The following is a 13,074-nucleotide window of genomic DNA, read 5'->3' as shown; positions in this document are numbered from 1 at the left end:
GTCTTGCTTCAGCTATTTGCTGGAAAGCTGGGAAAAGCCTTAATTGAATAAAGATATTTTGACTTTGACTTTGACCAACCCTCGTCCTTTTTCTTACAATGCCAAGATAAGCTTTTAGTACGAATATATTATATTTTATTGGGTATTATATAGAGATATTGTCTGACATAGCTGGAAAAATATGCAAATTGAAGTGGCAATGGGCAGGCCACATCGCTCGAAGAACAGATAACCGTTGGGGGAGAAAAGTCCTCGAGTGGCGACCACGAACCGGAAGACGAAGCGTTGGCAGGCCTCCCACCAGGTGGACTGACGACATCGTGAGAGTAGCGGGAAACCGGTGGATGCAAGTGGCAAGTTGTCGTTCATTGTGGCGTTCTAAGGGGGAGGCCTTTGTCCAGCAGTGGACGTCTTCGGGCTGATGATGATGATGATGATGATTGTCTGTAAAAATCCAGTGTTATATAACAGAACTCTTCTTATTCCCAGTCTGGGCAAGCGTGATACTTCTTTGGCTAAACCCAGAGAGTTCACTTAAATTTAAATGCTCTTGTACTCGTTTATTTCCCATATGTATTGTTTGTTTATGGTAATGCGTGAGTCAGAGCGTGGGCTGAGGTCGACCAGATTTATAAATGATGTAATATAGCGCCGTAGGATTGATTGGTGGCTACGTCATACATAAAGACAACAGTAAAATTCGAAAATCGAAGCTTGTATCGTAGCGTCCCTCTCACTCTCGTATTAAATATTAGCGTCAGTGGGACGGCAAGATACGAAATTCGAATTTTGCACTTCGGGCCAGTGTGTGTTGCCACTGATGATATATTGGATCCGAGATGAGGTGCTTCACTATAGCGTCGCTACTTTGAAAAAGCTGGTATCACAAAATCGATGATCTTTCTGAGTGAACTTAATGAACATTGCTTTGACCCTTAAAGCAATGTTCATTAAGTTCACTCAGAAAGATCAATTTGCTGACGTATTGATTTGAGATACGAGATTTTTTCAAAGTAGTGACGATAGGCTTTATGAATAAGACTCAGAGTTGCACAGCGAGAACTATGGAGTAGGCTATGCTCGCGGTTTCTCCACGGGATCGAAATGAGGAATACGTAGAAGAACGAGCGTCACCGACATAACGAAGCGAAATCGCTCGTTTAATTTGTGGTGTGGGAACTATAAGTATGCCCCACGTCTCCGCTCTTTCTGAGAGGAGACATGTGCCCTGCAGTGTGACGTACCTACTGGCCGCGATGCGATGATGATGATGATGATTTGCGGTGCGTCTCTAGTCGCACATTTTTCGCAAGTCATATCATAATAGGTAACGTTTGTCAGAATTTTAGTTAGTCATAATTTTGTTCCCGCCGATACCGTTATTTGTAATATGTATGTATGTATGTAAACTCGTTATTGTACAAAAGAAAGAAACAAAACACAATTTACGAACTTTGAGATACTTGTGCAAAGGCGGACTTATCCCTTTAAGGGATTTCTGCCAGTCAATCTTTGAGTTTGAGTTTTGAGTTGATTTGTTTCGAAATTTTTAAATGGTCGTCCTATATATACATTGTAGGTTAGGTTAGGTTTGTTTTATTCCACTTCTGAACAATTAATGGATACCGAGAAAAAAAAAGAGATTTGACAAACAATACATTAATTTTATGTGGGAGCCTTACTGTAACCACTTGCTGGCTGCAGTATGAATGGGCCGGCTTGACCGCGTTAGTACCACACTCACACAGAATATCGGCGCGATATAGTAGTTTTGCTACTGTGTTTCGTACGGTGAGTGGAAGATTCGGAGGCCCAAACCCCCTCTCAAAGTCAAAGTCAAAATATCTTTATTCAATTTAGGCTATAACAAGCACTTATGAATGTCAAAAAAAATCTACCACCGGTTCGGAAAAACCTCTGCTGAGAAGAATCCGGCAAGAAACTCAACGAGGTATATATATATTTTTTTAAAACAGGTTTACAATATTATTAAATGATATGTATACATCACAAGTATTTAACACAACTTTATTTTTAACACAGTAGGTTCGCTATTTGAAGGGATCGCTAATGCGGATCGGAATTATTTCCAAATATCCCTGTCCATGATATAATCATTAACTTTATAATACGCCTTTGATATTAATGTCTTCTTGACAATAGATCTGAATTTTGTATCCGTTTCATTTATAATATTTTTTGGAATTTTATTATAAAAACGTATGCAATTTCCCAGAAAAGACTTTTTGGTTTTAGCCAAGTGCCCTCTAGTGCCCAATGGTCGGCATTTAAACCGAATTTCGGCCGAATGCCGAAGTTCGGCTCAAGCTGCCGAAATTCAGTTAAGCCGAATGTAAAATGAATTTCGGCCCATCCCTAGAGTTTCGGTTAATACGTTAATACGATGCGAAGTTAAACAAAGCAGATACAAGTTATAGATCGACCTAAAACTTTTCAGGTCAGTATTAACCGGCTGGAATATTTAGCAGGGTTTTAGGTTTAAAGGTCAACTTACGCGTGTCTTGTGGTTTCTCGAGCGTGTACTCTCTACATTGCGCGCTTGAGACGCTCGTCGCACTATGATTACCTGGCAGCACCAGCAATGAACAGAGAAAATACTCCCGCGCCGCCGGTGGTGTAGTCTTGCGGGATGTTATAATTCGGGGAAGTGTGAACATTTTGGATAGGTACTTAGTTGATTGTCAGGAAACAATGTTTTTAACGTTTGGTGAAATTTATGTTTGGAAAGGTGAAATTTAAAGGTTATGCAAGTTGGCACAGGAAATCAGGCAATATTTAGGTAGGTATATTAATATCATGGGATGGTTCACAGAAATGGAACTAGCCCCAAAACTAAGCAAATATTTCTTAAAGACAGACCTGCTAAAGCTTCCTCTTCCGGTTCGTGGTCGTCACCTCCTCACTCGAGGACCTTTCTGGTCTATAGGCTAGGTGGCGCTAGTATCGTTGGATCTTCGAACTTTGTCTAAGGTTCGGACCTCTCGATTCTAACCTCATATTTCACCTGTCAAGAAACCCCCACCTACTACAATTCATTGACATACATTGCATTTTGAACTCTAAGGCCGCTTGTAGACGTCCGTTGTTTCACCGGACAACGGACCGTTATTTTGCCGGACTTGCGGTGTTGTATGGCTGAGTCGCCGGACTAGTGTCCGGTGCATGTACACACATTCATTATAAGCCATAGAACACCGTAAGTCCGGCGAAAAAACGGTCCGTTTTCCAGTGAAAACAACGGATGTCTACAAGCGGCCTTAGAGTTCAAAATGCAATGTATGTCAATGAATTGTAGTAGGTGGGGGTTTCTTGACAGGTGAAATATGAGGTTAGAATCGAGAGGTCCGAACCTTAGACAAAGTCCGAAGATATACTATACTAGCGCCACCTAGCCTGTCACAGAAACCCTAATTGCCAACAACCTAGTGCTAAATCTTCAATCTAAGAACATCTTTTCCGGTATCACCCGTTTCTTAAGGAATGTGAATCTCATCTATTTACATTTTATGTTCTTGATGGCTAGTTTATATCAGTCCCTTTAATACTTGGGTTCGAACTCTCCTATTTCACGTAAACGTTCTCAAATAAAATTTACTTCCACTTAATTTCAATTAAACCCAAAAAGACCGTCCATTTTCAGACTTCACAACATAATAAGTCCCAAACTTTATTAAGAGCGCCAGACGAAAATTGTTACTTCACCCGGTCATCGACCCATTAGCTAAGCTGTTCTAACTCGCTAATCTGCCATAAGCCGTCCCACTCACTCGCGTGTTACTGGCAGGCATTGTTTAATGGCTATGAATGATTGTTTTCCAACAACAGGTAGCGTCGTCCTCTGTGTGCATCGATGGCAGAGTGTGTGTCGAACTTAAAGCAATTTCCAGCCAGGATTTCGTTGAGTGACGACTTTGATGAGCACGGAAAATTAAAAAGGCTGGTGTCGTTGCTAAGTTTCATATTTGGAACACTTCTTTGTTTGAAGCTGGCCATTGATTTGGGATTTTAATTACCTATGGTTTTCTGTCGAAACAAGGTCGAAACGCACTAGATGACGTATGTTCACATGCATTTTATAAATACAGAATCTGCCAATGTAGCTTAATTTAATCATTTAAACTTTTTCTATAATAAATAAATAAGTAAAATTGTTTAATTCAACTTATAATGTAGGATTATCGCCGCCCTCAAAGTAAATATGGAATTTATTCGAAAGTAAGTATAATTTGCCGTGACAAGGGATAGGATTGTTGTCCCGTCCGATTAGATCACAAAGTTATCTCCAAATTATATATTTTATGTAATTACTATTCTCGACTCGTGGCTTCACTCAGGGATTTTACTAATTCGTAATTCCTAAGATTTCATCTTGAATCTTCAATAATTTGTTGTTGATATTTATTTATTACCTTAAAATATCTTACAGAAAAACTAGAATCTTGTTAGACTATTCTACAAAGAAAACACACGCACGTTACGATTCATAACAATTCCTACCAAAAAAATATAAGTACAAAAATGTTTTATTTAAACGGCGAATATTATCACCCGCGTCCTGTTCGCGACGATGAAAAAAAACCTTTTGTAAGCCTCGAGAAATCCCGACATTCATCAACTGCACCCTCAAGTGTATATTTACGTGACAACAATATATTAAGCGGGAGAATTATCCGGGAACCTATTACGGTCAGCGTGACATTAATAATTCACCGTGGCACAGAGTAATGTACACCAGTAGGGGTGCGTCATAATACCGAAGTTCAAAAGCACGAATTTTACAAGGCCCGGAAACGGAAGCTTGCAGTCGAATTTTACTGCGAGCACTCTCGAGTGTGATGACGTAAATTTACCAAGACCTTTACGGTGAAGGAGAACATTGCGAGGAAATCGGTACACACTTCCGAAGAAATTTAATGGCGTATGTGAAGTTCCCAATCCGCACTGGGTATGCGTGGGACTGTCAAAATCAACGTCAAAATATATATTTTTTCAATTTAGGCTATAATAAGCACTTATGAATTTAATTTTTATTTTATGTTTTATATAAGAGGGGAAACGAGCACGAGGGTCACCTGATGGGAAGCAATCACCGCCGCCCATAGGCACCTGTCAACACGAGGGGTATCACAGGTGCGTTGTCGGCCCTTTGAGAGACTGATTGGCTCGTTTTTTAAAGATCCCTAAGATGTACCGCTCCAGAAACACTGTCCCAGGATACTGGTTCCATACTTTAGTCCAAATAAATTACCACCGGTTCGGAAAAGCCTCTGCTGAATTGACGACGAATAAAAAAGGTTATCATAAATTCGTAGAACGACGAATGACAGGTGTAAAATAATTACTATGGCTCTTACAGATGTCCTGAATAAAAACAATGGGTTGACTCAGACATTCAATGCCCCACAGAGCCAAAATCGAGACAAAGGAAAAATACGATTAAAATACTAGTTTTTCAATTGTTTTTCCAGGATTTATTTTTCGGCTGTCCTTATTGAAGATATTTGATTTTCATTCACACTAATTAATATTATAAATGTGAAAGTAAAACTGTCTGTCTGTCTGTCTATCTTCACGATTTAACTATTGGACTTGTTTTTTTATGGTATAGGGGGCAAACGAGCAAACGGATCGCCTGATGGTAAACGGTTACCGTCGCCCATGGACACCTGCAACACCAGAAGAGTCACAAGTGCGTTGCCAGCCTTTTAGGTAGGACGCTATACGCGTTGTATTTAGATGATTTTTGGTAATATAATAGCTTAAGACCTTGGAAACGACATAGGATAGTTTGTATCCTGGAAAATGGAAAGAAAGAAAATATTTATCGTGCTTAAAATAATTATTAAAAATTTCACTCGTATATACTTTTTGTGACAACAGATGTCGGTTTTAGCATAGTTCCAAAGGGAGCGCGATAAATGAATTATTCGCAGACGATGTAGCTCGACAACTAAGTAGTTTCTTATAAATCGGCCGCATTACGTTGTTGGAAAAAGACAAAGGGTACGGGGAACAGGGAATCACAGATACGTCGATGAAAAATGTGCAACACAAGCTTGTGTTATCGACAAAGCGGCAATAAGCGAGTGTTTATTCGAGCGGTTTAATCCTCCATATAATCTTATCGCATACTATTGATAAAAAAACAAAAGCAAAGGGTTCTGAACTCATTACAAATGCGGCCCGTTAATTTTATTTACCGATAAAAACATGAATTTGAAACAATTATTAACTCTATGAAAAAAAAAACGACACGCGAACACCTGAACGAATTATACACCTGAATTATATATTATTTTATATTTTATTTCATATTTTGTATTTCAACTATTTTTGTAACTTTTGTTTGTAACTATTATGTGTGTGTTGAATAAACTTTTTCATTTCATTTTCATTTCATTTTCATTTCATTTCATTTGAACGACTCACTAAAAGTTAATTCCAGAACAAAATGGCAATATGGGCGCCGCGTCCGATCTCTAGCCCGGGCTGGGCGTTTGACAAAATCTGAATTATTGGTACCAAAAAACTCAGTTTGTGCAGTGAAAACCGACGCCCGTCGTCATCGTGCCCGAATGGACCAATCAGAGCCTGTACTACGGAGTGCAAAATTCCAATTTCGTATCTTGCCGTCCCGCTGACGCTTATATTATTTAATACGAGAGTGAGAGGGACGCTACGATACGAACTTCGATTTTCGAATTTGGTAGTAGCCCCTCAGAGCCCTATTTGCTGGCACTCACGTGCCCGTTTGTTCTGTCACACAGGTTTTACAGCCAAACTTTTGGAGCTACAGTCATATTGTCACAGTACCTTGTTGATCCAAAGCTATAAAAAAATCGTTTTTTAAACATTTCTAAGGGGTTCCCTCATACAGCTACCTAATGGGGGGCTTGAAAAAAAAACGTTGTCCCATCACGTCGAGAATAGAGCTCGTTGATTAAATATTATTTTCTCAGATTTTGTTGTGTCTACATTGTATTCTTGCCCTTGATTGTACGAAAGTCCATCTCGCACTTGGCCGTTTTTTTTTGTTTCTATAGTAAATACATTCGAAATATTCTTTATTTGACTCGTTTCTTTGACACAAGAGCGCGTGCTCCATTTACGGATTGCACAATCGTATCACAAGAATACTTTCCATACCCTAATCCTGGCTTTATCGAATAGCTCACGAAAAAACGGGGCGAATAAACAAAATGCCATCACGGAAACTGCCGCCATTCTCATTCATATTTCCCCGTCGCGTTCCAGCGATTACGGTTTGCGAGTCTCCTTTTTTCGTGGCAATTTGGCGCTGGCTGGACTTTTTGCGGCCAGTTTTAATCGGTGTTGCCATTTCAAAAAGAGCGGCTCGTTCCGTTCGCTTTTTGAATGTTTTTAGTGTCGTATGCACTTTGCTGTGTTGCTTGATGAAATGGAACATGTTTTCGAAACATGCCGTTGAACGTCAAAGATGTTTTATGTTGTCCAGTAAAACGACCAACTGGAATTGTACGAGCTCTCACTGGCGATTTGTGTGAGCTTAAACAATTGACTTGTGAGCTACGAAAAATGTCGATTAAAAATAATAACTTAAATCAAAATACACTTTCTGCCGCTAAAAAAAAATCGGTACATATGTATGTATTCGTCTAAGAAAGATATGCGCCACTAGAGTTACATAGATACAATGAAATAAAAATACGTTTGCGTTTTTATCCGAATGCATTTAATTAATCGTATTACTTATGTTTTGTTATATTGATAAAGCTTTTTTAGACAGGGAATGTTATAAAGAAATATCTGTGTTAGTATTTTCGTTTTACCAATGAAACTCAAGTGAACCCTATTTTCTTTTGGGTAGTATATATATTTCATGTTATGAAGACTAGAATAAGTATTGTCTCGGTTATCCTCAATATTACAATAACAAGATTGTTTTTTGTTTCAGATCCGACTAACCTCAAGTATGACGCGATGACCTGAATGATGCTGCTGCAGCAGGCGTCTCCGTCGCCTGGTCCCAGCGGCACGGCCAGTCCCAAGCTCCCCCCCTCTCCAAGACCCAATCTAAGCCCCAGCATCAGCTCCCGATCCCCCATCTTCAGCGATGGGACGTCCAGTTCTAACAGCCCCAAACTGGGCGCCAGTCCCATGTTGGGCGCCAGTCCCAAACTTGGCGCTAGCCCGAAGTTTGGTAGTCCAAGATTTGGAAGTCCGAAGGTCGTTCGGACCGCAGTGGAGGATGAGGTTGCGCTGGAGAGGCTCCAAGCCGAGTTGAAGGAAGGATGGAGCGTCCACACGGGGAGAGATGGCCGAATCTATTATTGCAAGTAAGTGTCTTTTATCTAAGTTTATGTGGTAAACAAAAATGCTTATGCACGCTTTTAATGTTAAGGTTTTTAGTGTCAAAATTGATCTGCGAAACCCTGATAAGTTTGTTGAAGTGAGATTTTTAACAAGAAAGTGAAAAACTAGCCAGAATTAAGGAATAAAGTTGTAACAATGCATGAAGCAATTAACTTAAGTCTAGACAGCGCAATCTGCCAGGTAAGTCAATGAATCCATTCGTTGGAACAGCAAGAATGCTCTTAATTTGACTTTGCTGAGGTTTTATGAAGGAGTAAGAATAGGTCTGGCCACGATTGCATAGCTAGGTACAAATGTATACTTAGGAGTTTCTTTGTTACTTTGTTAGAATAGGTATTCAAGATTCGCTAGCATGCATTATGTTATTGTACCCAAATTAGTGCAGGTTGAGGACCTTGTGCAAGGTCCGCCCGGATTGCTACCACCATCTAGCTCGCTAATCCTGCCGTGAAGCAGCAGTGCTTGCACTGTTGTGTTTCGGCGTGGAGAGTAAGACAGCCGGTGAAATTACTGGCACTTGAGGTATCCCATCTTAGGCCTCTAGGTTGGCAACGCATCTGCAATACCCCTGATGTTGCAGATCTTTATGGGCGGTGGTGATCTCTTACCATTAGGAGACCCACTTGCTCGTTTGCCATGCAGTCGAATAAAAAAAAAGTAAATAAAATAAGATTTTTTTTTTCAAAGTGATGAAGATGGGAAATATAATATCTTTGCAGACGAAGACTGCAAGTAAATAGTATTGTCATTACGATACGATAAGTCACTGAAACTTCGGGCTTAGTTGTATCCTCGAGTTTTTCGAAGGCAAAACATACACATACATGATACAGGAGTGAGGAGGAGTGTAGTGGCTAATATCGACATAATAACTATGTTGGGGAGTTTATGGGACAGTTCGTAGCGATGACGTCGATGTCAGTGTTGCGAGCGTGCCTGTGACGGCAGGTTTTCCCGCCGTTGTTGCATAGGGTTGCCAGATACAAGATTTAAACGGTACGTTGGTTTATTTATTCGTATGGCTTATTATTAAATACAACCGTAAAATACATAAAGTTTTAAAATACTAATAGATGAAATACATAATGGTGATTTTATATTATTTCTATATATTGTTATTTGTACATAGTTTAACCTCCTAATGCCCAAAGTCCTTTATAAAGGACTTATCAGTAATTTGACATTGAACTCTCTCAGAAATGACATAAAGTTTCATGTCCATGAAACAAAAATTTGACTTGGACATTAGGAGGAACAAAGTCGCTTCCCTACGTCTGTCTGTACGTATGTACGCTTAGTTGGCGAGTCAAGAGGTTACACACAATTAAATAAAAGTGTTAACATTTCGAAGTTTATTTTCAGTGGCATTAGTTAGCAATAAGATGTCAGTAAATTTTAGTTGCTATTTTTGTTTGTTTTGTTTTTTGTTGTTTTGTTTCTTTTCTTTTATACAATAAAGAGTTTACATACATACACAAATAAGTACTTACATACAACACTACTATCGGAACATTATCTCAAACCGTTTTTAATTTTGTGGTTGGCAGCCCTGTTGAAAAGCAATATGGCGGCGCATCCGGCTTCATTAGACGGATTGAATTGAGACAATACATCCGGCGCACCCTCTGTTGTACAACTTATTATAAATGCGTGTGCATCCTATTTGATATGCCGCCATAATCTGAAATAAGATTTTTTTAGGATAAAAATTTACGTATTGTTTTGTTTTTGGTTGCCAACGTGCGGTGTGAAATAATAATCTAACATACCTTCGTTTTCAGGGTCCCGTAAATCAGTCGAAAAAAATGGAATCCTCATAGGATCGTTTTGTTGTCCGTCCGTCTGTCTGTCATGAACGTGTGAATATATCGACCCGAAATTAATATCAAATAGGTCTGCTATTCCTTGGAACAATGAAAAAAATAAACTTCTAAGTCAACGCGATCAAAAGCCAGGGAATCAAAACCTATAGGGTAGGTACATTAGTACTCTGTCGCATTGACACATTGACAATCTTGCATGGCGTTTAGTACGTGACTGTAAAACGACAAAGTACGAAAGTGTACAGCTAATTTTGATGCTGTCTGTACATCAATCAATCCTAGAAACTTGAAACTTGGTACTTATGAAGGTAGCTCTCATAGCATAACCAATAAGAAAAATAAGAAAAAGATTCGAACCTGCACTTCCTGACAGTGTCAATTTTGAGATCTTGTTTTCTTTCTTTAAGTATAAAGGCTTAATAGTTTGTCTGCCATTCATTACAGCCGCAAATGTCATGTGGATCACGAAAACTCCATTAAACAATAGGGAACACAAATTAAAGACCTACAAAAATTAAAAATATACAACTGGCACCTTTTCAAAAAACTTTACTTAGTTAATTGTGCCGTGTGTTAGTTGTGTTGTATTGTGTGTGATGGAGTGCCGAAAGTTTCTCGATGAGGGCTACGGGATAGATGTCGCTAGCGTCACTGCTTAAGTGGCTAAATAAGAAACAAACAAGCTGAGATATGAGGTGCATAGGGGAAATTCGTGTTTGTACCGTTGACCAGCAGTGGTGTAGCGGTATAGCACGCGATACGGAATACCGAGGACCTGGGTTCGATTCCCAGTGCTGGTCTTATTTTTCTGGTTTTTCTGTGCATCTATATTTCAGTTTGTATTTTCAATTTAGTTAATTGTGTTGTTTATTACGAGTACATTGCGTCACAAAGGTTACATTCATACCATGTCGAGATACAAGCTTCTTTGTGTCTGGAAGGCGATACGTTTGCCGCGGATATTAAGGAACTGGACGTGATTCAAACGTATTTAATAAGTATTATTTGGATAATATAATGTCAGAATATCGGCGCAGAAATTCTATTACCGTTCTAAGCTTCAATTTCAGCAGTGTTGCCACGTCCATGTCAATGTGAAAATTGACTGTGTGAAATTCATCATCATCATCATCATCCCAGCCTATATACGTCCCACTGCTGGGCACAGGCCTCCTCTCAGAACAAGAGGGCTTGGGCCATAGTTCCCACGCGGGCCCAGTGCGGATTGGGAACTTCACACACACCATTGAATTGCTTCGCAGGTTTGTGCAGGTTTCCTCACGATGTTTTCCTTCACCGCAAAGCTCGTGGTAAATTTCAAATGTGTGAAATTACAAAGCTTTAAATGTTGTGTTAGGATTTTTATCTGTGGTTAACAAATGTGTACCAATACATTGATCCATGCTGAAAGTAAACCGTGTAAAAGGTGCAGTTTCGAATTGCAATGAGAAACTCAAATCATCATCATCATCATCAGCCGAAAGACTACTGTTGTACTGTTGAACAAAGATGGAAGGATTGAACCTTAGGACGCCACATTGAACGACAACTTGCCACTTATCCATCAGTTGCTCGCAATTTTTACGATGCCACCTAGTGGGAGGCTTGCCAATGCTTCGTCTTCCAATTCGTGGTCGCCCCTTGAGGACGACTGCTGCAAACTGCTAAAATATTTTCAAGTTGTTATTTTTGTAAATTGTGGTTTGAAATAAAAAACTTGTATAAAACTTAATCTTGTATCTAAACGTGAGCTGAAATAATTACGTGTCGTTGCCTTATTCAATAAATTACTTACCTAATAGGTTCCACGTGTAATTATGTACTCATATCTGCCCCAAGGAACGACCAAAAATCAATCAGAAAGAACCAATATCAATCAAAATCGGCCTTTGAAGTGTTAAACTTTTGCAAAGAGCTTTAAAACTTCCGCAAATTATTCTTCGGTCGTGGAAAACCTACGCAAGGAATTGTAAGTTATAAATTAGTTGTCTTTTGTATTATGTTTACTTGATAGTATTAGTTTTATATTACTTTAGTATTAGTTTCTTGCGGCGCATTCTTCTTGGCAATGATGGTCTTTCCGAAAGCGCTGGTAGTTTTAAAAATGACGCGTAAAAGTGCCCATTGCGGCCTATTTACTGAATTTGAATTTGATAATGTTACGGTAACGGTTATGATTTTAGCAGTATAATTACCACGTTTTGTTTTAAGTCATCTTTGAGGTCTACAAGGAACTCAAAAATATCCTCAACCAAATGGATACTTTCCTGGGTTGAAAAATATTATCCTGTTTAGTTCGTCAGTTACATTGTCAGAAAATATTGACACGTATTGTTTTGTTTTCTCAATGAAATAAAATTCATGCAAAAGCGACACGGCACTGGGACTGAGTGCACATCTAGAAAAAAAAGGGCTGCCATTTACATTATTTTATCTGTGCACTAAGTCTAATTACCGTGTCACTAGCGCGGAAAAAAAGCAGTACGGTAATTGACAGATGCACAGTAAAATGAGAATGACCGTTCTGATAATCTAATTGACGGACTTATTAGACACTAGCCTATTATGTACTACCAAAAACATCAATCGAATACTTATCTCTTATCATATTATATGCCATCTCTTTTCTTATAAATTTAATCAAGTGGGACAAAAACTAACAAAGCGCTAGCTCATTTCAAAATCACGCTCACTTCCAAATTTGTAACATACGCTTCCTTGGATGGTGTCCAAGCAAATACGGATACAACCTTAACAAAGTTAGTGGCAAAACTTGGAACTAACTAGATTATTCCACTAGATCAATGGTTTGTGAAGACAGTGACGGCGCTCCGAGCTGCATTAGTAACGTTGTGATTACATCATCTTTTGGAGGTTA

General features: G+C 39.1%; 1 protein-coding gene across 1 annotated transcript in view; it reads left to right on the top strand.

Annotated features, from left to right (window-relative positions):
• Positions 1-13,074, top strand: part of LOC141436433 (uncharacterized) — a 290,983-nt gene that overhangs the window by 63,390 nt on the left and 214,519 nt on the right. Inside the window, exon 2 of the mRNA XM_074099420.1 lies at positions 7,955-8,336. Coding sequence (XP_073955521.1) covers positions 7,990-8,336 — 347 coding nt within the window. The 5' untranslated portion in view covers positions 7,955-7,989. The remainder of the gene's footprint in view (positions 1-7,954; positions 8,337-13,074) is intronic.

This window comes from Choristoneura fumiferana, chromosome 16 (genome assembly GCF_025370935.1).
Source record: "Choristoneura fumiferana chromosome 16, NRCan_CFum_1, whole genome shotgun sequence".
NCBI lineage: Eukaryota > Metazoa > Arthropoda > Insecta > Lepidoptera > Tortricidae > Choristoneura > Choristoneura fumiferana.
Note: the sequence above shows the minus strand (reverse complement) of the source record. Positions and strands in the feature narration are given on the sequence as shown.